Source organism: Centropristis striata, chromosome 1 (assembly GCF_030273125.1).
Source record: "Centropristis striata isolate RG_2023a ecotype Rhode Island chromosome 1, C.striata_1.0, whole genome shotgun sequence".
NCBI classification, from domain to species: domain Eukaryota; kingdom Metazoa; phylum Chordata; class Actinopteri; order Perciformes; family Serranidae; genus Centropristis; species Centropristis striata.
The window spans coordinates 3,879,885-3,906,252 of NC_081517.1; the positions used below are offsets into that span (position 1 = coordinate 3,879,885).

Below are 26,368 nucleotides of genomic sequence, written 5' to 3' on the forward strand. Positions count from 1 at the left end.
TCCTTCTCCATGCTCCCCCTCGCCTCCGCGACCATAAAGCTCAGCCTCGCTCCCTCCTCCTCCTCCTCCTCCTCCTCCTCCCTCACCACCACCACCACCACCTCCTCCTCCTCCTCCTCGTCCTCCCTCTATACTTCCACTCCTTCCTCCCGTCGCGCTGCGCAGAGCCACAGACGGTCCTCCAGCTCCGTGCAGCCCGGTGCGAAGATGGTTGGCGGCTTGTGCGCTCGCAGGTTGGCCCGCCGGTCGCGGTCCGCCCTGATCGCAGCCCTCACGGTGCTGCTGGTGCAGACGCTGATTGTGTGGAACTTCAGCAGCCTCGACTCCGGCGAAGACAGGGAAAACGGAGGCTCCAACGTGCGGGAGAAGAGGGACCGGGTCGCGGGCAACAAAGCAGCCGCTGGCAGCGACTATTTCCAGCACGGGGTCCAGCAGCGGCAGCGGCAGCATCTTCCCCCGCCTGGGAAAGGGACGTCTCGACACATACAGCAGCCGGTAAGACAGAGGCGCTGCCGATGTATTCATATCATAACCCCGCTAAAAAGAGACTGTCTCGCCGGGGATGAAGCCCCGGAGCGATTGGCAGGCAGGTCAAAACATCTCCAGTTTGCGCTTTCGGGGAGACAAGAACACGGCCGGGCCTCCGAATGAATGAATGTTTGACTGTTGTCACTGTCTTGAACGGACGCTGCCTCGTAGGGAAATGATAGGAAACAAGACAGATGCAAGAGAGTCCTTTTTTTTTTTTTTTTTTTTTTACTCCCAGCATCCTCAGCTGAATGCTTGCCGAGGACAGGAGCCACATTGCGCCGTTTGAATGACTCCAGTTTAAAATGCCAAAGCTGAAATCTGAACTCAGCATGTAGTTCACTCCAGGGCAGAATGATAGCACAACAGGGCAAATCCCTCCATAAGATAGTAGCTGAGGGGGGGGGGGGGGGGGGGGGTGCCTGAACAGCAGAGTCACAGACTGGGTTGTAGCCCATACCTGTCACGGTCTATTTGGCATTTTAAGTCAAATACAGTAGCTGCATGGCTCAGCAGCACTGTCTGAGCGAGGCCAAATTGAAACATAACCTAATTTGCTGAGTTGTTTTTGATGAGTGCACAAAGATTAGAGTCATCTGTTGTTTGCGACAACACAAACGTTTTTTATTGCTAGTGGCAGCATGACACACAAAGGTCAAGATAGATGGGATTGTTGAGCCAAAGCAAACATACTGAACAAACCCTGCATAATGAACAAATTGAGTTAAAGACTGGAGCTGTGTCCGTTCTGTGTGCATTGAGAGGAGATAATGCCACGCTTTGCTCATTGAGAAATTAAGAATTGGCTCCCGAAAAAATAAAAATGTGTAGACTCCACTGACTGTTCCCCCCCGTGCCCTGGAGGCTACACACCGAGCAGGTCCTGTGTTTGTACAGTGCCTCTGCACAGTATGTGATTAATTTTCAAAACCTGATCTCTGCAATTAAATTCTCCAAAATTGAGCGTCTTTGCTCGCATGGTCTCTCAAGCACTTAGTCTGCCCTAAAGAAATTGGACGCAGTTGTTCCTGGCAAGTGTGCAGCGTTTTCCCTTCACCAAGCTGCCAGCCATTCAAGTAGTCCTCAGCCACCATGCAACCAGTAGATAACCGGCTTTGATGTAGTGTGATACACTGTGGCCCTCTGCGCTCAGTCAGTCACTCGGAGCCGTGCACTGTATCATCTGTCTCCTCCGCAGATTTTACAATGACTCACTCGCTTCATCTGCTAGGACTGCCTGTCCCACCTGCCGGCATCTCCACGGCACAAAGTCACGCTAAGGACGGAGTAAATTTGACTCCCGACAGTTGTAGAATCCTCTAAAGAAATATCACTGTAATATCCCTGTAATAGTCCTGCCGGGACTCATTAGTGAGTTTACATTATACCACTTTAGGGTATCGTTATTATTTGTTGCATGGAATTAGTGCAATATTCCTACAAGACTGTGCATGAATTAGTAATGCGGGGACATAACAGGAGCCGGTGTGTCAGAACCTATTCACGCTGCGTCAACACCGGTTTGTCCAAATGTGTTTCCCTGTAAAACACACAGTGGATGTGCTCCCGTGACCTTTTAAAGAAGGGCTTTCATCCCCCATCACCTCGAGGTTTTTCACACAGCCTGTATGCCAGTCAGTCCACCAGCCAGTCAGCTCGCCCGCTGCCTGCCTGTCACACTGTCAACCAGCTCTGCAGCTCCGTGGCCCCTGGACTCCTAACATTCAACTGGTCGCCCTGGGCCACATGCATTCCCTCAACTGGTTAATCACAGCATTTTTTCATTCTTTCTCCCCTTGTGGGTGGTGGTTTCTCTCTCTCTGTGTGTGTGTGTGTGTGTGTGTGTGTGTGTGTGTGTGTTGGCAAGGCAGAGATGTCCAGCCTTGGGGTGACGCATAAGCGCCAACTGATGCTATATGAGGCACCACGCCTGAGAGAGGGGACAGCAGCACTTTGATCCAGAATAGAATTAGCCAGAAGCTACAGTATGACAATAGCAGAATTTCTATGTAATAACTTGTGTTGGATGGAAACATTATGCATAGCTTTGGATGCGTCATCCCAGCAGGCAGGGGCTACAGTTGTCATTAGTGGTCTCCTGTTGTGTCTCTTGGGGGAAATGCTGCAAGAGAGCGCAGATGTTTTTTTTTTTCTCACAGACAACACAGCTTGTTTTCTCTGCGCTTGTCTTCTGTATCCGGATTTAAGCACATGAATGACATTACGTTAGCTGTGAGTGTTTGGCTACCTGTTGCAGATTTCACATCAGAAAGTCCTACACTTATTAATTAGTCTGTCTTGTTTTGCTTGACATCAGTTTATTACAGGAGATGGCATCACAATTATTATTAATAGGTGCTTATTAAGGCGGTCCTGGGGACGGGGTGTGAAAAACTGTTAATGTGCCAGAATTAAAACCAACCTACTAGCAGCAGGAGACCGAGTAAAGCTTTGAAAAGCGTCTGGCTCCCAGCTTCACATCTGGTCGTCAGCGGTTTCTTTCCATCTGCCGACGGTAGTCATATACTGTCATGATCCCCACGTGCCCAGTGGGTGTCCAGCTCACACATGCTGTAAAGAGTTTCCCTGTTAGTCATGGCATTACATGTAACATTACCTCTGATGTACACTTTTTCCGTCGCACTGAGTTTTCATAATGGTTTCCTTCGGCAAAGATTACACTCCATTTGAGACGTTGCACGTTTACCTCAGTTTTTTCTTCATGCTTCCACAGTACAGTGATAATACATACATGACAAGCTCAACCACAACACTTCATACATTATATTTTATTTTAACGATCATCACCACAGTTATTTTCCCACAGTGGCTCGCTGCAGATGCAAAGAAACAGTGCCAGCAGATATTTCACTTGAATAGTTTGAGAAAGACAGAAGATGTTTGTTGGAGGGAAACTGAATTTGGAGAAGCAAAAAGTGTTTTTTTATGGTTTTTCCCCATATGTGACCATAAGTAGTGCCAGATTCTTATGAAACACTTATTCTCATATAGTGGTGGCAACTTATATTAACCACAATCAAAGTCTTTGAAGCTGTTTGTCAGGATTTAATGAGAGTAAATGAGCTCTTAGATGTTTGGCGGAGACCGTCTGAATGAACATTCAAGCCATTGGAAGTGAAATAACTTTGGAAACACTTCAGTCACGCTGAGATTGTCGTTTAAATGTTAATTACGTACAGTACAAGGAACAATGCACTGTGCATATGTTTTGCATTTAGGAGCTTTGCTGAAATCCATTGTTGCTACCAGTCTGATCTCCAACCACCACCACAACCACAACATGATTCATCCCCCTGTGTCCATGATCACAGTGCTGACTCACACAAACACCCTAAAAAGATGTTCTGTATGTACAGGGAAGCAGCTCCACACGAGCACACCCACATACACATTTATAGTTACACACTCGCAGTCCAGTCTCCTTTTCCCCACAAGAAATCGTGTATTCAGTTTGTGCCGATTTGTCCGAAATCTAAATTTACAGTTACACAGCACGTTGTGTTCTGTACTTTATATATACATTATATTGATTGATTGATTGATCTTTATTTCGAACATGCAAGCAATAAAAAAAACAAACAAGTTTGAATATTAATAGATGAATAAATAAAAAACAATACAAAAGAGCAAAAAAATAAAAAAAAACAGACACTTTCTACATGCTCGAAAGGGGGCAGGAGGAAGTAAAAAAACGTATCTAGTCCTATCCCTTAACAGATCAATTTGACTTGGATAGTTAGTATTATGTTATTAACATATCAGTATGATAAAAAGCTATATTAATGCATATATATATGAAATAATGAACAATTGTGTGTATATAGATATATCTATCTATAGACATATATATATGAATATATATAAGGGGCTTTCAGAAAATTAACTGTCACTCTTACCTGTCGTGTTATTTACCCTGCTGCCCGCACAAAGATTAGGCTGTTGTTGTTCGCTTTGGTGAAGTAAAACGGAATAAATTAGAAAATCACTCACAAATAGGGCTGGGCGATATATGGATATATTTTTAAATGTTTTTATTACTTTATATATAAATGCTGTTCTAGGGTTTGTCTTATTTAGTTCTTTTGTAGTGTTCGTTATTCTTTTCTCATATAAATATATTTATTTCGGAAAAAGATTTTTATTTAAATTTTTTATTTCAGAGGCTATTTTATTTAAATGTGCACTTTATGGAGCTTTGATTTGAAAAAAAGGTTCTCCTGTTATACAGTATTTATGTTCACTTAAATAAACGGTTTCAATAAAACTACTTGTGAAATGGCATATTTGGCTTTAACTTTGACTGAACATTTGCTCTCACTTTGCAATAAAAATATCACGATATATATCGTATATCAGTATTCAGCCTAAATATATCAGGATATGACTTTCGGTCCATATCGCCCAGCCCTACTCACAACACCAACAAACAAAGAGTTAAATGAGGGAGCATTCATCCAGAGCCGGGTCGCGGGGGCAGCAGGCTAAGCAGGGCATTCCAGGCCACCTTCTGAAATGCAAGTTCAGTTCTGAATCATTCAAACTAGGAATAGATTGATAGTACATTTTTAAACCAACTGTTACCAATTGAGAGAGAATTGTGTATAACAGTAGTTCTCAACCTTTTTGAGTCGCGACCCCCAATTTAACATGCATGTTGTCAGCGACCCCCGCTCACTGAACACAATCTCACACGCACAGTTTAGATCACCCAAAAAAGAAACAAAATGACCAAATAAAGACACAAAATGACTAAAAAGAGACACAAAATGACCAAAAAAAGACACAAAATGACTAAAAAGAGACACAAAATGACCAAAAAGAGACACAAAATGACCAAAAAAGACACAAAATGACCAAAAAAGACACAAATTGACCACAAAATGACCTAAAAAGACACAAAAGGAGAAAAAAAGACACAAATTGACCAAAAAAGACACAAAATGACCAAAAAAAGACACAAAATGACCAAAAAAAGACATAAATTGACCACAAAATGACCTAAAAAGACACAAAAGGAGAAAAAAAAAAACATTAAGTGACCAAAAAGATTAAAACACATTGACACATGAACACAGTTGAGACAGACCCCAATTGGGGTCCCGACCCCGAGGTTGAGAATAGCTGGTGTATAAGACTAGGACTATATGTTGGCTTCACTACTTTGTTTTATTTTACTTTATATTTTTTATTTTCAGTTTCATAACATAGAGAGCTTCCAATCTTTTTCCCTTTTAGCCTGTTGTGGCCAGTTGCCTTTGGCAAAGTGTTTGCTCAGTGTTCTAACAGTTTACCACATAAAAGTAATTTACCAAATTGGCCATTGGGGAAAAAGTTACCTGCGGCACCATCAAGAGAATATTGTCTTTGACACTCCCAAAACTGTCTGTCCATAACAAATGAAAAAACAATAATATCTTCATGTATTTGAGTTTTATTCTGAACGCACACCAAACTGTGACTTTTGTGTACCATTACATTCCTACTAATATGTTCTGTAGTGCTATTGTGTGGTGTACCGTCTTAGTTTCCTTTATCTTGAAAGTCTTTCATCACTTGGTAACAAAACCACCTTTCTCACCTTTCCCACATGTTTCACATTCGTTCCTGGCAGTGTAGTGTGTTCCATGTGCCAGTCACTGTCCGTGTTGGTTTTTGTATCATAGCAAAGCCACTTTAGCAGTGGTAATTGGCAGTTAAATTGGCACTCCCCGAAAGTAAATCGTCTTGGAGTGTGAGCCATTCTGCTTTAAACAGACCTTTGAACATACATAATTACAGTCTAGAGACACCCAGAAGATGCACTGTGTGATTTTAAATTTCAAACGTCCCAATCATTACATCAATAAAGTGTTACTCAGTAAAACCTGTAATGAGGGAAAAGTAAAGTACAGGCTGCCCATCAGTCCATCCATCTGTCGTTGTGATTTTGCAAACAGAGAGCTTCTTATTCAAGCGCCGTTAATCTCAGAGAGAGATGGAACATATTCAGATCTGAGGGAGGAAGTAGGCACCTCAGACTTGAAAGAGATGCATCGAAAACCCTCGACACTTTGATGTTGGAGTGTAATTTGTATACATGACACCAACCTTCTTCAAAAACCCACAGCGGGAAAACATTATTATTATTATTATTATTATTATTATTATTAGCATAATGCAGTATACAGTTAGAATCCTGTCATGTTATTTCACTGAGTTGAGCCCACTCGTATGCAAACTATCCAACCTGGTCTCACAGGAATCCGTGAAATAGCCACGGATTCGCTTAACTCAAAATCCGTGAAATAGCCACGGAATCACTCAAATTTACGTGAAACTGACACGGATTTCGCTACAATGCAAGTTAATGACAGTCATATCCCGTGGCTATTCCAACATACAAAGTGATTATGTACATTCACTAAGTGAATATTTAGAAAATAAAACATATATTTCTCGCTAGAAATGTGATCAAAATCCATTTTTATGCAGAAACTAAGTCAAAATATTGATTTTTCACTAAAAATTAGAGAACTGTCCGCCATGTTTTTTGTTCTGACCGCTGGGACCTTGAAAGTCACGTGACTTGGAACAAACCAATAGCCACGGGATATGACTGTCATTAACATGCATTGTAGCGAAATCCGTGTCAGAACTATCCAACATGGTCTCACAGTAATCCGTGAAATAGCCACGGATTTGCTTAAATCAAAATCCGTGGAATAGCCACGGAATCACTCAAATTTCCGTGAAACTGACACGGATTTCACTACAATGCAAGTTAATGACCATGGTTCCATGGATATTTTTTCCTATTGGTTTGTTCCAAGTCACGTGACTTTCAAGGTCCCGGCGGTCAGAACAAAAAATATGGCGGACAGTTCTCTCATTTTTAGTGAAAAAATCAATATTTTGACTTAGTCTCTGCATAAAAATGGATTTTGATCACATTTCTAGCGAGAAATATATGTTTTATTTTCTAAATATTCACTCAGTGAATGTACATAATCACTTTGTATGTTGGAATAGCCACGGGATATGACTGTCATTAACTTGCATTGTAGCGAAATCCGTGTCAGTTTCACGGAAATTTGAGCGATTCCGTGGCTATTCCACGGATTTTGAGTTAAGCGAATCCGTGGCTATTTCACGGATTCCTGTGAGACCAGGTTCAAACTATCACTATGGAATCCTAAAACTTCAGACTATGTTTAGTTTACAGACTGAAAGTTCAGGTAGCCATAGCAGCTCAAACATCACAACACGGACACCGACCTGTGAAACACTCCTTCTAGCACAGGTGCTGAAAGTACTGCAGGCCTCTTCAGTTTGGTATTCATGTAATCCATTTACTCTCTCTCTCTCTCCTCTCTCTCTCTGTCCTCCCCTGTCTCTTTTTGTGTAAAGGGGGAATAGCCATTTATCTATTCAACAAGTGTCAGGATGTTAGAAAATACTGCTAATACACTCGGGAGCAGAAAACACGCTGGCATGACTCACACAGTCCTGCCAAGTATGTTGACTCTTGCTTCGGAGATGAGAGTAGAGCAAGTTCCATTATCGTATTATATTTAATAGGGCAAATGGATAAATGCATCATCAAGTTAATAGCAAACAGTGTGTGTTGAGGGTTTAACATTTTTGCACAGTTTGTACAGTATTCTACATAAATAAAGCTTGAAAAATAGTGCAGTGATGAAGAACGGGTTTAAAATGTGTCCTGTTAGAGAGTAAGACGACAGCTTTGCCCGAGCACTCACTACTTGACAGTTTTTGATGCTTGTTGCTACGGAGACATTTCCTTTTTGTCAAATTATGTAATTTGAATGACATAATTCTGAGGTCACATTCACAAGACTGCAGTGGATTGAGAATCATTTGAAAGCAAATTGTTTATGTAACACTTCTCTTTTCTTAATGTCATTTTTGCCAACTCATCTTCCAGTGGGTTCCCACTATATTTGATCAACAGAAAATTAATCAGCAACAATTGGTTCCAGCTACTGGAATCTGAGGAGTATTTTCTCTGCTTTATATAACTCTAAATTAAATATTCTGGGTTTTTTTTTGCTATTGCTTGGGCAAAACAAGCAGTTTGAAGATATCACTCTGTGAAATTCTGACAAGAGTTTTTAACTTTATGAGGTCTTTTTGACTAATCAATAATGATACAAGCAATGTATTGTATCTCCATTTTCTCCCATGGATGTATAAAAATAACTGGATACGGTGTAGGCAGGGCCCTGTTCATTCGTATGAAAGTTATTCAGTGGTGTGTGGAGCCAAAAAACATGACTGGGAGTTGTAACGTAAAAAAAAATAGATATATATATATACATGCAGATTTTTTGATATCTCTTTCCCAATGGAAGCATTATGGAAAAAAAAGTCTTTGTGGGCCCTAAGGAATCAGGAATTTGTAATTCCACCATTTGGCCTCTCTTTCTGATGGGATTTAGCCTTGTAACCATTAATCTTAGATGAAGTAATTGACAGTAGCAACAATGTCCTCTTGACGAGAAGTAGGGCTGGGCGATATGGACCAAAAGTTGTATCCCGATATATTTAGACTGAATATCTTTATATACGATATATATCCTGATATTTTTATTGCAAAGTGAGAGCAAATGTTCAGTCAAAGGGGTGCACTGATCGATCGGCCGGCCGATTTCTTTAATTTTACGGGATCTGCGATCGGCCGATTCTTTTACGTCAAACCGATCTTATCTATCGATCTTATCTATCGATCTTATCTACCGTCTGCACGTACGCGTACTTCAGAGCACGCTCGATTTTAAGTTCAATATTTTATTAACTACATCAGACATTGTGATTTTCTTTATTTGTTCGCCAAAATCGGAATCGGCAGGTCAGGCTTTTTAAAAATCGGTGATCGGAGTAGCTGAAAAGAGAAAAGAATAACGAACATTACAAAAGAACTAATTATGACACTAGTAAGGGCAGAATTTTTATATCAAAAAGAGAAAAAGCGCTATATTGATATGCGATATGGTCTAATTCCATATCACATTTAAAAATATATTGATATATTTTAATATCGATATATCGCCCAGCCCTAATGAGAAGACAAAGTTGGTGTCAAAGACTCTATTGGCTTTTTGAACAGGGTGCAGCAGACACCTTGAAGTTTTCTGCATCTTTAATGAGTTTCTTTTATCATGTAACTGAAATAATCCTTCCGAATTTAATGCACAGGCGTGTAGAATAGACATTTCAAGCAATTTGATGACATTCAGGCATGATGGACTGCCGACTCAGCAAAACACACCACGCTTGAGTTCACCGCACTACAGACTGTATGGGTTGTAGCTGCAGAGTTTAGTGGGCCAATGCATGTTTGCACTGATTGGCTGCATCAAAGCCATAGAAATAGTAATGTTTTACAGATGTGGGAACAAAAAGGGTTGAATGTAGGTATTGTATTCCTGGATAACTTTCAGAACAACATGGTACTGGGTTATTTAGTTGATACCTAAAAGCCCAAAGCAGATAGGGACAAAATAAAGTGATAAATCAACATAAATGTTTGTACAAAGGGGTTAATTCTCTCTGTCTAAAGAACTCTTTGATTTTTAAACATACCAATGTGAAGACAGTTGGGTCATGGCCAAGGTTATTTTGGATTTTTCATTAGTTAAGTGTTAATTTCGTTGTCAATTTTTGTTTTCAAATTCAGTTAGTTTTAATGAGTTTTTAGAGTGAGTTTGCTAGTTTTAATTTGTTTTAATTTTTTGGGAAAATGCTTTGTTTTAGTTTAGTTTTTTATCAGTTTTAGTGTTAGTTTTTGTTTTTTTGTAATGGGGTATTTGTTGGGTGCGAGATTCAATAAAGTCACAACAAATGTTGCCTTTATTTCCTTTGTCTTATCCTTCTCAGCCCTAATAAGTTTATTAAGTCATAAAACCAGATAGATGAAATAGATTTCATATCAACCAAAAGGTTTACGTATTAAAAAAGTTGACAAAGACGAAAACGAAGGACATTTTCACTATAATTTTAGTTAGTTTTAGTTAGTTTTGTAACCACAAAATGCAGTTTAAGTTAGTTATCGTTTTTTTTATTTTATTTCAGTTAACAAAAATGTTTTTTCAATTCTAGTTTTCGTTATTTCGTTAGTTTTCGTTAACTATAATAACCTTGGTCACGGCATATCCAAATCCTCCCATAGGTGAATTTCAGTGGTGGAAGAAGTATTCAGATCCCTTACTCAAGTAAAAGTACTAATACCACACTGTGAAATTACTCCACTACAAGTAAAAAGTCCTGCATTCAAAACTTACTGAAGTAAAAGTACAAAAGTATCAGCATCAAAATGTACTTAAAGTATCAAAAGTAAAAGTATTGGCAATGCAGAATGGACTCACTCAGATTGTCCAAATATATTATTGTATTATTATTTTTGATGCATTTATGTAAGCTTTAAATTTACTGTTGTCAAGGTAGGGCTAATTTTAACTACTTAATATACCTTTGTGTGGTTTAATTAGTACAAATTTTAAATCTATTATGTTTTATGTTAAATCTCGACCTGAAAAGTAACTAAAGTAACTAAAGCTGGCAGCTAAATGTAGTGGAGTAAAAAGTACAAGAGTTGCCCAAAAATGAAATGAAGTACAAGTAAAAAGTGACATAAAATGGAAATACTCAAGTAAAGTACAAGTTCCTCAAAACTGTACTTAAGTACAGTACTTGAGTAAATTTACTTAGTTACTTTCCACCACTGGTGAATTTGTCTCAATCCCACTAATCCACCAGTCATATGAACATGGAAATCTTCCAGATGTCTGAGAGGGACGAGGAAGGGAGAAAATCAACTCAGGGTCTTTTTTGTCAGTACATTTACAAAGTAATGTGCATGTCTGAGAGGGGCTTAACAGACACACAATTTACTTCCTTTTCTCCTCAGTCAGATTGTGTACGTGCCTGTGTGTCTGTGGTCTTTGTGCTCAGCGTGATGCCTTTGTATGCCTCATCTGTAAAACTGCAAAATCAAAGATCATAAGTGCCGTTCATCTCTCTCCTGTCAAGCCTATTCAAACAAACCTCGCCATTACCACCAATTAGAGTTGTAGACCCCACACACACACACACACACATCATCATCATCATCATCATCATCAACACAACTCCAGCCCAGCCGTCTCTCCTGCCTCTGAGACACCCCCCCCCCCCCCCCCCCCAATCTTCTCCTCATCCTCCCATCATCCTCTGCCGCCGTTACAGATGGTTTCATTCCCCAACACATTAATAACGCATCATCCAGATGAATGAAGCTATATAATACCTAGCGTTGCCAATAATCCCATAGGTAAGAGGCTTAGCAGACAGCCCTGAGAGAGAGACAGAGAGAGAGACAGAGAGAGAGAGAGAGAGGGAGATAGGGAGCCGAGGCTGGTGGGGAGCTGAATTAGTTTTATCTCAAGTCGGGAATCCATGTTGATATTTAGCGCAGAGCTAAAAGGCTGCACACACACACACACACACACGCAGGTTTGGACTAGACCGTCACCATATGGAGGGGTTATTGGGTCAATGGCTCAACTCCCTTGCTGTTTAGTATTTTCAGGGTTATCCCTTTAAATAGATCTACTGTATTTTATAAACGGAGATCAGTGCCAACTGCTGTAAGACACTCTGCTTGAATGATAATCACATTGAACTGCTCATTAAAAAGAGAGAGATTTTTTTTTTTTTTTGTAAAAAATGTAAAGTCAAAGGACACTTTTGTAAATTCACTGTACTTGTAGAATTTTAATCGGATTATTGTAGACTTTAAAGTTGGATCTATCGCTTGTTCTTTCTTTCTTTGTGCAGATTTAAAGATTCAGTCTGTGAATGTGTGAACACCTACTGGTTTTACTTTCTGTAAGCCACTGGAGTTTCAGATTGGATGTGAAATTGGGCACAATTTTCAATACAAAGAAATAATGAAAAAAAGCTTCTCAAAGCTTAGAGCCAGAGTAGCGTGTGATCAGCTTTTTATTATTAAGCCCAGGGACATAGCATGTGTCTCAGATCCTAATCTGAACTGAAGAAAAAAACAGGCCCTTAATCAGCGTCTCATTATGAGCAACAGTTTTTGACATAACACAAAGTAAAGTGACAAAGTTCAAACAGTTTTGGATATTTCACATCATTTTCTGGATCTGTGTTGTTATGCGTTCTTTTTACTGGTTTAAAGTGGGTGGGGATGTTGTCATGTATTTCTGTGCAGCCATATTTAAATCAAAGGTTGATGAGAGTTGTGGGACTGTTTGCCAACACTGTCAGATCACACACACGCACACACACACACACACACACACACACACACACACACACACACATACACACAGAGTCCTGCAGAAGCAGAAATTTTCATTCGATTTACCTTTTTTTGTAGACTTTAACTTTGGTGCTTTTTAATCATGAATATTTAATGTTGTTGAAAAATTCTCAAAGGAGAACACGGATTTCCCACATGACCAGTTTATTACTCATACAATGTCTTCTTCTGCTCTGCAGCGGCTTTTTCAAGCCTGAAGAAATAACCCTGATGATGTCATAGTGATGTCATCAGGGTTATTTTAGTTTGAGTTTGGAGACTCGAAACTCAGAGAGCCTTTGTTACAAACTGGAGGTGTGACTGTTTTAAAGCCACAGAGGGTCAAATGAATGAACCCCAGTTGCATTATGGGAAATGTAGGATCCAGCTTTTTGGGGACCTTGATACATACTACTGACTGAAAGTCAGTATCTCGATCTCTGCTGCACAGATTTGGATTACTTTTTTTTGAAAGCTGTCTTTCATAAGTCCCTCACCTCTATGGAAGTATAATAATAAACTTGTGGAGTATCTCTTTAAAGGTCCTATATTGTAAAATGTGAGATTTGATCATAAAGCAAGCCTAGATGCTGTAGAAATACTGTGAATGCACAGACAGTGTTCAGAAACTGTGCCTTAAAATGAGCCGCCAGGACTTCTGTAAAGTTGTGATGCCATGATTATACTCTATATTGATAAAAAAATGCCGCCACAGTGGTGTTGCGGTCATTTCCCGGCTGGGGGGGCTCTTAAAGAGACAGGTACTAAAACGGAGTGTTTCAGACAGAGGGTGAACACAGGTATACTCAGACAGACAGTATGAGAAATTATTATTTTTTTAATTTTAGCAATAAAGCATTTAATGTTGAAGTAGCAACCCAAAAGTATGAACCTGAAAATTACTTTAATATGTCCCCTTAATGAGGAGCTTTCAGATGCTTGTAAATCAACATTAAAAGGCAGATTTTAGTTTCAAACGGTTCAGTTTAATTTCTAATTTTGAGTTTCAAACTTCATTTCCATTAAAAAAAATCATTTTTCTAAATTTAATGATCCCTCATTAGCATGAAAATTGAGAATTATTGCAGCTGAAATACTTCTGTTAACACTAATTCATATTTATAGCCAACCGAGGTGCGAACAGTTGTTAAAAATGTAGTCTTTTATTGATTAAGACACACAAAATCTGTCGTGATTTGTATTTTAGAGAGGATCATGTGGTTTTCAATGATGGAACATGAACATGAAATTTGTCCTCATGTTGTAAGCTGCCAAGCTGAGAGGTGGCACATAATGAGAAGCTGCACTAGTGCATTCTCATCAGAGAGATCGGTTGCAGGCATATATCTTTTATGTTGTTTATGTTTCAGCTTTTATCACAGTGCGTACTATATCTGTAGAATCTTTATTGTAGCCCCTTTATGAGGTCTTTTTGACCAATCAATAATGATACAAACAATGTATTGTAGCTCCATTTACTCCCATGTATAAAAAGAACTGGATACAGCATTGGCAGGGCCCTGTTCATTCATATGAAAGTTGCTCAGTGGTGTGTCAAGCCAAAAAGTCTGACTGGCCCACCCAATGAAGCAAATTTGACATGATTTTGTGGGAGTTGTAATGTAAAAAAATACATATATATACTTGCAGATTTTTAGATATCTCTTTCCCAATGGAAGCATTATGAAAATTATTATTGCAGCTGAAATACTTCTGCTAACACTAATTCATATTTAAAGCCAACCGATGTGAAAAAAGTTGATAAAAATGTAGTCTTTTATTGATTAAGACGCACAAAATTTGTAGAGAGGATCACGTGTTTTTCAACGATGGAACATGAACATGAAATTTGTCTTCATGGTGTAAGCCAGCTATTCTCAACCTTGGGGTCGGGACCCCAATTGGGGTCGCAAGATGATTTCTGGGGGTCGCCAAATCATTTTGGAAGTCAGTTCTGTCTCCACTCTGTTAAAGTGTTCATGTGTCAATGTGTTTTTCCTTTTGTGTCTTTTTAGGTCATTTTGTGGTCAATTTCTGTCTTCATTTTGTGTCTTTTTTTGGTCATTTTGTGTCTTTTTTGGTCAATTTGTGTCTTTTTTCCTCATTTTGTGTCTTTTTTTGGTCAATTTGTGTCTTTTTTTGGTCATTTTGTGTCTTTTTTTTGTCATTTTGTGTCTCTTTTTAGTCATTTTGTGTCTTTTCTGGTCATTTTGTGTCTTTTTTTTGTCAATTTGTGTCTTTTTTATCATTTTGTGGTCAATTTGTGTCTTTTTTGGTCATTTTGTTTACTTTTTTTGGTCATTTTGTTTCTTTTTTGGGTGATCTGAACTGTGCGTGTGAGATTGTGTTCAGTGAGCGGGGGTCGCTGACAACATGCATGTTAAATTGGGGGTCGCGACTGAAAAAGGTTGAGAACTACTGGTATAAGCTGCCAATAATGAGAAGCTGCACTAGTGCATTCTCATCAGGCGGGATCGGTTGCAGCGGCAGGCATATATCTTTTATGTTGCAGATGTTTCAGCTTTTATCACAGTGCGTACTACATCTATAGAATCTTTATTGTAGCCCCTGCAGCATTCACGGTGAATAGACTTCTTTAGGGGATCATTAGACAGTAGGGAGTGTGTTTGTCTCTCAACCATAATGGTCACATCACAGTGAAACACACTTGACAGCCTTGTCGTTGGGGAAGCATACGGCAGATTGCCCACTTCTCTGAAATCGCTGCAGTGCCGCAACACATTGACATGCAACACGCTGATCCACATGTAACACCCAAATGCACATGAACATGTAATCACACCCACACAGACTAATGACACTGAGCATGAGCCACTGCCTTGCTATCTCCTCCTCAACACACCATACACTAATCCCCATGCATTGTGTAATTCTAATAAGACAGGGGAGTTTGTGACAGAAGCAGAAAAGAGTACGTGGCAGTATGGCGAGGACACAGGGTGATGACATGTCGGCTGGGTAGAGATAGGGGCGATCCGGCCTGTCAGGGAAAGCTTTTGTCCTTCCACTCCTGTGGAGCAAGAGGAGAGGAACTGACAGCGGCGCTTTTCTTCTTCCTCCTCCTCCTCCCTTTTTTTTTTCTTCTTCTTCTCACTACTGGAGCTGAATGCCAACAGCCCAGAAGACTTGTCTCTATCTGTGATTAAGAGAGAAAGTGAGAGGAGAAAGAAAGAAAGAGAGATAGAGACAGGCAGAGAAAGAGAGACAGATATGCAAGACAGAAGAAAGCTGGAGGAAGAAATGTTTGGGGGGAAAAAAGAAAAGATAAACGTCTCATCCCTTCTACAAATCCGACGTCGACTCAAATCCCGGCGTAATCCTCAGGGGAACCCGGTTTGGTTTGAAGGCTTGTTAGTGTAGCTCGGGCCCGGCTGGCAGACACTGTGTGGTTGGAGACGTTTCTTGGAAACTAACCTGAGTCCAAATGGCCTCCACGCATACAGGGATCAGGTCTGTAATTTTCCCCTCGGTTGGTGAAGTTTAGGATTTAGAGGTAAGCTTACGCCAAGACACTGATCAAGCTGGTTTTATCAAGCATCTCCAAATAGGAGCTCTGGTTCAGGATTACTCTGAAGAGGACGGTTGAGGGAATCTGCCCAATAATCCCAGATCTCCTCTCCACTGGTTTAATTATTCACACTGATGGACACTTGCTTTTGCTGGGTCTTTATTTGTCTATTATGCACATCTGGATAACATTTCAGAGGGGCCGATGCTCAAAATTGAAGGGAAGTTTGGGGCCAATTCTATAATAACCATCATAAATGCAGAGAAATGTGTATAAAATTGTGTGAAAGGCTTTTCCAATTTAGTTAATGGCACGGATTTTGAACCAAAGTGCCTTTTTTGGGGCTGCATCTACCAAAATGTGTCATTACGACAGAATATTTTACCAACTGCTAAGTACTGTAGCTTGGCATCAAATATCTGGTCACTTTGTTAATTTTATCTGATCACACAGTTTGTGTTCCTGTTTGTCTACTTGTGTTTGAACATTTAACATTTGGGGACTTTGGCTCCTCTGGCTTAAAGTAAAAGTCATGAAGATCCATCCATCCATCCATTTTCATCTGCTTTATCTGGGGCCGGGTCGCAGGGGCGGCAGGATAAGTGGGGCATTCCAGACGTCCCTCATCATCATGAAGATTTTCATTTAAATGACTGTCTGTTGAGTTACTATCACCGAATGAGGTTACACAATGGTGATTGAGCCTATAGCCTGCTGATGAAAGCTCTTGCATTTGCATCTGGGCGTCTTTGGTGGCATTCCCAAAGTTTCTACTATTCGTGGCTCAATCTCAAGTCCTGAAAATGTAATTTGGGACAGCCCTAGCTCCTGACCACCTGATTTCTGGATCCAAATCTGTAAAGTTATGGGACATAAAGGCAAAACAATTTGCTGAAAGACACTACAGCGCTCATTAGAACTAAGGGGAACTGAAGATTTTGGTGGTAATATTCTATCTTTGCCATGACAAGGGACATAGTTTACATTATTCACAGTCATTTGATCAATTTTTATGTAACAATACTGACTATTACAGCTTTAAATCTACTATACAGGTGCATCTCAATACATTAGAATATGATGGAAAAGTCCATTTGCAGTAGTTCAAGTCAAATAGCCCCAAGCAAGTATTGAGTCATATAGATGGACATACTTTTCAGAGGCAAACATTTCCATATTAAACATACTTTTTAAAATTGGTCTTTAATGAAGACCTAAAACATTTATTGAGACACTGAATTTTAGCTCTTCATTAAATGTAAGCCATAATCATTATAATTAGAAGAAATTAAATAAATTAAGACATGAAATGTTTAATTCTGTGTGTAATGCAGTAGTTCTCCACCTTTTTGAGTCGCGACCCCCAATTTAACATGCATGTTGTCAGCGACCCCCACTCACTGAACACAATCTCACACGCACAGTTCAGATCACCCAAAAAAGAAACAAAATGAGCAAAAAAGTAAACAAAATGACCAAAAAAGACACAAATTGACCACAAAATGACAAAAAAAAGACTCAAAATGACGAAAAAAAGACACAAAATGACCAAAAAAAGACACCAAATGACCAAAAAAGACACAAAATGACCTAAAAAGACACAAAAGGGGGAAAAAAAGGACATTAAGTGACCAAAAAGATTAAAACACATTGACACATGAACACTTTAACACAGTTGTTGAGACAGAGCTGACTTCCAAAATGATTTGGCGACCCCCAGAAATCATCTCGCAACCCCAATTGGGGTCCCGACCCCAAGGTTGAGAATAGCTGGTGTAATGGATCTATATAATGTGTTATTTCCACTTTTTGAATTGAATTACTGACAAAAATAAACTTTTCTATGATATTCTAATTTATTGAGATGCACCTGCAAGTGTGTTAGTAGCAGGGTGATGTTTGAGATTGAAGGTCATAGCTGCAAATTTACCTTAAATTAAACCAGTACATACTTCTGACACAGTAACCGGGACATTGTGTGTGGGAGAATAATGGAGTTTTGGGTTTACGGTCAAGGTTGTGTTGAATTACCCCTCCCTGAGAGGTCAGTGAGGCAGTTGCCTTTGCCTCGGGGCAGCCACTGTACTGGATGATGGAAGGTTCACTGGAGACAGCCGGGACGCACTAGTCAGACGTACACACTGGCAAAACATCCACACAGATGCAAACAATTGCATACACACTCCCCTACACTCTTCAGTGTCCCCTCGGTGCTAAAGGCGCACACCTCCAGAATGCATAAAATCATGAAATACTCCTGCTTTACTGCACGAAAAACACTCCCACACAATCTCCCTCACATACACACTTGCACCTGCACAAAGGCCTCTATCTCCCCCACTCCTTCCCCCTTGGCTCATGCACAACACACACACACACACACACACACACACACGCTTTGAGAGTAAATAAAATTATAGAACACTCTGTGCACCACATGAATAGCTGCTCTTCAGTATTCATGTTAAACCACCAGGAACAGCCGGAGAGCTCGTACTCAAATATTACTAACTGCTAAGTACTGAATCTTGGCATCAAATATCTGGTGACTTTGTTAACCCTTAATAAAGCACTCATTGAAATACTTGCAAATTCCAAATTTCAACCCTAGAGAATATTGGAGGATATCACATACTGCCAGAATGTGTAAAAAAAAAAACATCCGAAAATAATATTTTGAGAAAAAAGTTTACGAGATTAAAGTGGCAAATCTACAAGAAAAAATGTGCAGATTTATGAGATTTAAAGTGGTGAATCTGCAAGAAAAAAGTTGCTTTTTTCCCACTTTTTTCTCGTAAATCTGCAACTTTTTTTGCGCAGATTTGCCACTTTAAATCTCTTAAATCTGCGACTTTTTTTCTTGTAGATTTGCCACTTTAAATCTCTTAAATCTGCAACTTTTTTCTTGAAGTATTACCTGAAGTTACCAAATATAGTTCTTCGCCCGATAAAGGGTTAATCTTACTGATTCATCATCTGATCACACAGTTTGTGTTCCTGTATGTCTACTTGTGTTTGAACCTTTTACATTTGGGAACTTTGGCTCCTCTGGCTTAAAGTAAAAATCATGAAGATCCATCCATCCGTCCATCCATCCATTTTTCGTCTGCTTTATCCGGGGCCGGGTCGCAGGGGCAGCGGGCTAAGAAGGGCAATCCAGACGTCCCTCATCATCATGAAGATTTTCATTTAAATTAGTGTCTGTTGAGTAACCCCCTTGACTCATGCACAACACACACACACACACACACACACACACACACACACACACACACACACACACACACACATGCACACACACACACACTTTGAGAGTAAATAAAATTATAGAACACTCTGTGCACCACATGAATAGCTGCTCTTCAGTATTCATGTTAAACCACCAGGACCAGCCGGAGAGCTCGTACTCATTACTGAACAGGTGTTTTCTGCATCAGCAGTGCATTTAGATCCTGTCTGTCCTTCCTGTCTGTCTCCACGCCGCCGAACGCCTCAAGGGCGGAGCTCGCCAGGTCTTAATGCAGACGCACGCTCCGACGCCGTCATTTACATCCTTCTCCTTGACTACTTCCTCAGCCTCTTCATCCCCGCGTGCTCGCACCACTCCTCTCCCCAGTCGTCCTCTCCTGCCTCCTCTTCTTCTCCCATCTCAAGTGGGGGTGTCTCACCGCGCCGCTGAGTTGTTCACTGGTCCTCCAGACGCCGCAGGCCTCCCAAATCAGCTTCAATGAGGAGCCCTGCAGAGGCTGTCGCTGCCGGGGAGAAATTGCGCTGTAATTGAGCTGCGTGATAATAATACGTTCTTCTCTCTGATTTCCTACCAGCGGTGAATCATCAACACCATCATCATCGTGCCATCACATCAGCAACGCTCGGCAGACGCTTCCACGCTGCCGCCGCCGCCGGAGTTGACCCGCTCTTTCGCTCGATTCTCTCTCCCTCTCCCTCTCTTTCGTCAATTGCACTCGTTCCACTTGTTTTATTCCCATTTCCTCTCTCTTTCACTTTTCTCTCGCTCCATCCTCGCCACTACTCGCTCCTCTCATCTGTCTCCAACCATCCTTCCCGTTTCTGTTCCATTTGATTGGACGGCATGCCTCAGAGGTATACAGAAATTACAATGTAGGAAAAGAAAAGTGTGCGAGTGTGTAGCTGGAGGAGGGGGGGGGGGGGGGCAGAGGGAGAGAAGATAATTAGGATGGGTGATTATGTGAGCACAATGTCAAATGCCTTTTTTGCTGCGTACTTAAGGCATTCATGCTTCTGTGGCAGCAGGCCGGGAAGCTTGATAATTTTCATGCAACAGTTTGAGTTTCTTTTTTGGAAAATGATCTGAATTTCAAACACTTTAAACATTGAACCCATAAGCACTCTCTTTTTCTTACTCTCTCTTTTCTGTTGCAAAATATTCTCTTGTTCATGCATTCCCTTATAAAGCCTCCGTGGGGAACAAAGCCCTCTGTGTTACCCGCGCTGGTGTTTGCAGCCAGTTTGTTCAGGCCGATCTCATGAATGGTTCGTATGATTTCCTACGTTAAAGTTATGCTTTGAAATTCGTACAACAATAAGCTTCGGTCATCACGTGTCAAACAGGGCTTTTAAGCAATGACGGTTGAAGGGCGGACTATGGCGTTCGAGGAAACATTTGAATGGGTTGCAGTAGTCGTGAAAACAGCAAACCATTGGTTCTCCCATAGGAGACAATGGGCTATAAGATTATTATCATCAAAGGTGGTTGCCATCAACTGTCACAGCTTAAATGTGCCATGGTCACTTGTTGAAAACAAAGCTCTTTCTATAGGACATCATCATGAATGTATAAAGAGAACTTAATACAGCGTTGGAGGTGGGGCCCCATTCATTCCTATGAAAGTGTGCACATAAAGCCCAACAATTTGTCTTAGATTCTCATTGGCTGTTCTGCATCCATGGGGACCATAGAGTCAGCTACTACTTGTTTTGTATTTCGCTAACTGAATGGGAATCAGTTGATTTAATAATACGGCTATTCTAGACTCCCCAAATGTTATTGGAGTGAATGAATCAATGAGTCGAGAAACAAGTCATTTTGTGGTGTTGTAAAAAAAATGTAACTGCTGATTTACAGACGTCTCTTTTCCAATGTAAGTCTATGGGAAAACTCTTCTTCAGCCCCATGATGGACCCAGTTGTTGTAATTCCAAGTTTTTTGAATCTGAAATCAAACCATCATCGTTGGTTTGTTAAAAGTGAGGAAGTGTGTGTGTGTGTGTGTGTGTGTGTGTGTGTGTTGCATGTTCGTGTAAATGTGAAAAAAGCATGACAAAGACTGAAATTGCTGCTGAGTAATATTGGAAAGTTGGTGAAATTCTGAGGAAAGTTTAAAAAAAAGTAGCTTTGTGGGGAAAAAACTGAGACAGAGGGTTAATCGACTCCGAGACACAAAGACTCAGATGTAAAGAGAAAAGAGGTTAAAGGGAAGTGAGCAATTGCCAAGACGGGTTTTAGACGTGTGTGTGTGTGTGTGTGTGTGTGTGTGAGAGAGAGAGAGAGAGAGCTACTACGAGGAGTTTACACATGGCGTTCAGTGCTTTAACCATCCTCATGAGAATTGCCTTTCCATAGAAGAGAACCATTAGGAAAATCATTCACTGCTTATTGGTGTCAGCACTCTATTTGTGTTTGTGCATGTGTGTGTGTGTGTGTGTGTGTGTGTGTGTGTGTGAACTCAAACAAAGAACAATACTGCTCTTTTTTCTCACTCTCCCCTCCGAAATGGCCAGTCTAGCTTTAAAGGGGGGGGCGAGGGGCTTTTTTTGACTTCTTTCTTTGTCCTCAAGTTTCTTAACTGCTGTGAATGAAATCCGTTTTACTCCGGCAAATAGGCCTACAACAATCTTTTTATATAATTCTCTGTTTATCCACACGATAAATGAGCACGTCTTTTTTTTTTTTTTTTTTCTCGTCGCGGAGGGCCAAGTAGGTCTCACTGCCCTCCTCGGCTAACTTTCATACATGGTTTTGTGAGGTAATCCCTGGACGAGGCTTGGCTGCTTCTGTGGGGCTGAAATGTGAGTACACCAGCCACATACCGTACATGTACATGCAGAATAGCAGCAAGTAGCTGGATGTGTGAGCGAGTTAGTGTGTTTATTAATATTAGCCTCCTGCACATACATTCTGCACATGTTCCAGAGGTATATGGAGTATGCAGACATAATTGTCTTAACTGCTGAGAAAGAGATTTGGTCAAGGCAATTATAATTCAGCCAGGGCACATCTGCTTGCTTAGCACTCAGTCTATTTGCCTAAAAGACACAAATGACTGCAATTTAACAGCAATAGAGGAGGACTGTAATGAGTTGGTAACTATTTGCTTGATGTGAGTGTGTTGCTCTAAGGTGGGGAGAATAATCAAAGGAATAGGACTATATTTTCACTGGCATTATGTCCAATGGCAGCAATGGAGATTAATGAGCGTGAGGTTTATTAGCTTCTCAAAACTATTCTGCTACCTTTTTTTCATTCTTTCATTCTTTTCTTTCTTTTTTACCTTAATAGACTCAGAATATAGCTTCCATATTATTGGTTGGCGGTTATAATGGTGCTTGGCAACAGTAGCAGGAATATGTACAGTTAGATACAGTTACATATTCACACAGTGTTCTCATTAAAGGAGCAGTTCAACTAGTTCATTAGTGAGCTTAAGAGGTGCTGGTAGGTGGATTGTGTTACCTTCGGACTGAGCCAGGTTTCCAGTCTTTAGACTGACTGTGAGCTCAGGCTACATACAGCTCCACACTGCCACCAAAGAAAAGTTGGGTGAACTCAAAATTTTCAAGGCAACAAACTTGGATAAAATTTTAAGTTGGACAATTAAACTAAATATTTTAAGTACTGATTTTGAGTTTGCTCAACTCAGCTGTAAGTTGTACTAACTTATAATTTTATATTGTAATAACTTTTAATCCTTACTTCTGCTAACTTCTGCAATGTGCTGAATTGGCACTATTGTAACGCCGCTATGAAATGTCAGCTAATGTTGCGACCACAATTTTGAGTTAGCTTTGATACGCTAATGGCTACTCTTTTAGCTGTAACAAGCAGCGCCGCTAGCTTCAGTTAGCCGCTAGTCATGTCATGACCAAATATGACATGTCACAAGTAGTTTTATTGAAATGGTTTATTTTAGTGAACATAAATACTGTATAACAACAGGAGAACCTTTTTTTTTTTAAATCAAAGCTCTATGAAGTTCACATTTAAATAAAAAAATATCTTAAATAAAAATAGCCTATGAAATAAAATAGGCCAATCTTTTTCTGTAATAAATATACTTATATGAGAAAAGAATAACGAACATTACAAAAAAACTAAATATGACAAACCCTAGTAAGGGTGCCATTTATATATAAATTACTATCGTGATATATGCGATATGGTCTAATTCCATTCCATATCACATTTAAAAATATATTTTGTATATCGATATATCGCCCAGCCATAGGCATTATGTTTTCCGGGTGTCAGTTCCAGTTTACATATGTATATATCCATCCGTTCCACAATACATGATTCTCAGCAACGTCTTCAGGGAATTTCTTCATGTTTTTGCATTTAAAGCTCCACACTATCACACTGATCTTGTTGTTTTCTATACTGTGTGTTAAAATGGACCACTGACAACACGGCAAATTCCTGGAAATGTTTTGACATGAGAAAACATAATCCCTGTGAGAAACTTCAGCGCTGTATCTGGTCATATAAATGCAGTAATGAGTGTATCAGCAATGCCTGTATGTCTCCTGCAGGACTCGTGCACTGCATACTTTATATAGCATGTACAGAAATCCACACTAGTGTTATGTTACTTATGTTTAATGAATGAGAGGTTACGACTTTATGATAGCCGGTGGCTCCACACACTCTTTATGTGTGTGTGTGTGTGTGTGTGTGTGTGCTTGTCTTTATATAGTTGTGAGAGCCAACCCCTGGCAGAAGACCAACATTGTGAGGACATTTGTAGTTGTGAGGACATTTTGCCAGGTCTTCTCAAAGAAAATGCTAGGATAGCCTCTAAAGGCCTTAATTAATCATCTGTATGAATTTCAGGGAAGGTCCTGACAGAGATGGTAAACCCTGAAATGTGTGTGTTGGGCTAGGGGAAGTGGTGGTCCTAACAAAGAACTCAACGATCGTGGCCCTCACAACTATATAAAGACATGTATGTGTGTGTGTGTGTGTGTGTGTGTGTGTGTGTGTGTGTGTTTATAGAAGTGGGGTGCGGGTGAGGAGATATGTGCATGCTACATTGAACATCAAAGGTCAGGGAAGGTGATAGATCCCCCTTGCTCTGTGTGTGTGTGTGTGTGTGTGTGTGTGTGTGTGTGTGTTGTGCTCCACATGGCGTCCCAGCCTGCAGCGGGCCCAATGATTCAGAGGACACAGGCTGCATGACGTGCACTGTCTTTGACCCTTCTCTACAGCAGCTGTTAATATAACGCTGCAGCTGTGTGTTTGTTTATGCTGTTGTGTTGTGCTGATGAAGGGAGAGGCCTGTGTAAGTGGGACTAAATATGTACGTTTGTCATACACTTGTCACTATTAGTATGCACTCGTTGTCAATGATATGTACATCTTTGTGTGCCTTTCATATCAGCGTACAGCTGTGTGTATTTAGTGCCTGCTGGGTCACCCCAGGCCCTCTGCACTCTTGCCAGTGCCCTGCTTCGGCTCCCAGGGGCCCCAGAGGATTTTTGTGCCGGGATATGCTGACAAATTGATGCTGCCGGACTGGCTAACTGCTCCTTCTGTGGCTGGCACCGGGCGCAAACGTACTCTGAATACCAAGCGATGGCCGTGAGCGATTTTCTGTCTCTTTGTTTCCCATAAACACACACAAACAATATGACATCATTGAGCAAACCCAGAGTTTCAGATGGGCCCAGCTTGAGGAAAAAGCCCAAAATCCAGCCTAAAATCTGGATCAAAAACCTAATCCTCAACTCTGGGGGATCCGATCTGAGTCGCTGCGGGGTCTGGCTATTGGCCATTGCTCCATTCCTCATTGCCCTCACTTTCTCTCCCTTTCTCCCCTTTTCTCTCTCTCTCTCTCTCTCTTTCTCTCTCTCTCTCTCCCGCTCTCTCAAATTTTGGACAGCTGTTTCACACTGTGAAAAGGGGGGAAAGTAGCTTTAATTTTGCCAATAATGCCTCAGTCTGTGCATCTGCTATGTCGGAGTGATTAGCGCAGCAGAAGCTGTCTTTACTATGGTGACAAGCCCATATGGTTTCCGTATGTACAAGTAAGCACTGGGCTTGATCTGTCACTTTGTATTAGAATTTGTTTTACATGGTGATATAATCGTTAAATCTTTCCCACAATACAGTGAGAACAGGGGAAGTTGTTTTGTCATTGTTTGCTTGTAAATGATTGTCAAGGACAAATTCACTCTTAAAACCAACAGTCTGGGAAGTTTTGGAGGTCAAAAAAACAGTTTAAGAAAAAACATCAGACATCAATGAAGAGGGCTCTGAGGTAATCCAACGGGAGTGTGTTTTTGTGTGTGTTTGGGGAGACATTGACAAGTTATTTGGTTAATGTGTGATAGGTAAGATTGATGTGTCACCCTCTGGGTCATTCTTTCTATTGTCCAACAGGGGGCGACTCCACTGATTGCAGAAAGAAGTCTAATTTTACAGATATCTGAGAAAATGACCCTACTTCTCAAATTATTTATAGGTTTATGGTCTCAATTGCTAGTTTCAAGTCTTCTTCAAATCAGAATGGTGTTCATTTAGTAAATTATGGTACCATTAAGAGTTTAATTGATGATAAAGCAGAGTATCATTTATGGCCAACTCAACAAGGATTACCTAATTGCCCAGGGCATCTAAAATGCCTCATCAGGCCAGTAAATATGGCAACTCACTTGCCCAATTGGACAAAAGGTAAAACAAAAAACCATATAGTTTATTTCGGAATTGATGATGTTGATGATCTTCTT

General features: G+C 40.4%; 1 protein-coding gene across 1 annotated transcript in view; it reads left to right on the forward strand.

The window, feature by feature from the left end:
• The first annotated feature begins 207 nt into the window (after positions 1–207).
• LOC131989124 (xylosyltransferase 1-like) overlaps positions 208–26,368 on the forward strand; it is a 130,455-nt gene continuing 104,294 nt past the window's right edge. Inside the window, exon 1 of the mRNA XM_059354351.1 lies at positions 208–495. Coding sequence (XP_059210334.1) covers positions 208–495 — 288 coding nt within the window. The remainder of the gene's footprint in view (positions 496–26,368) is intronic.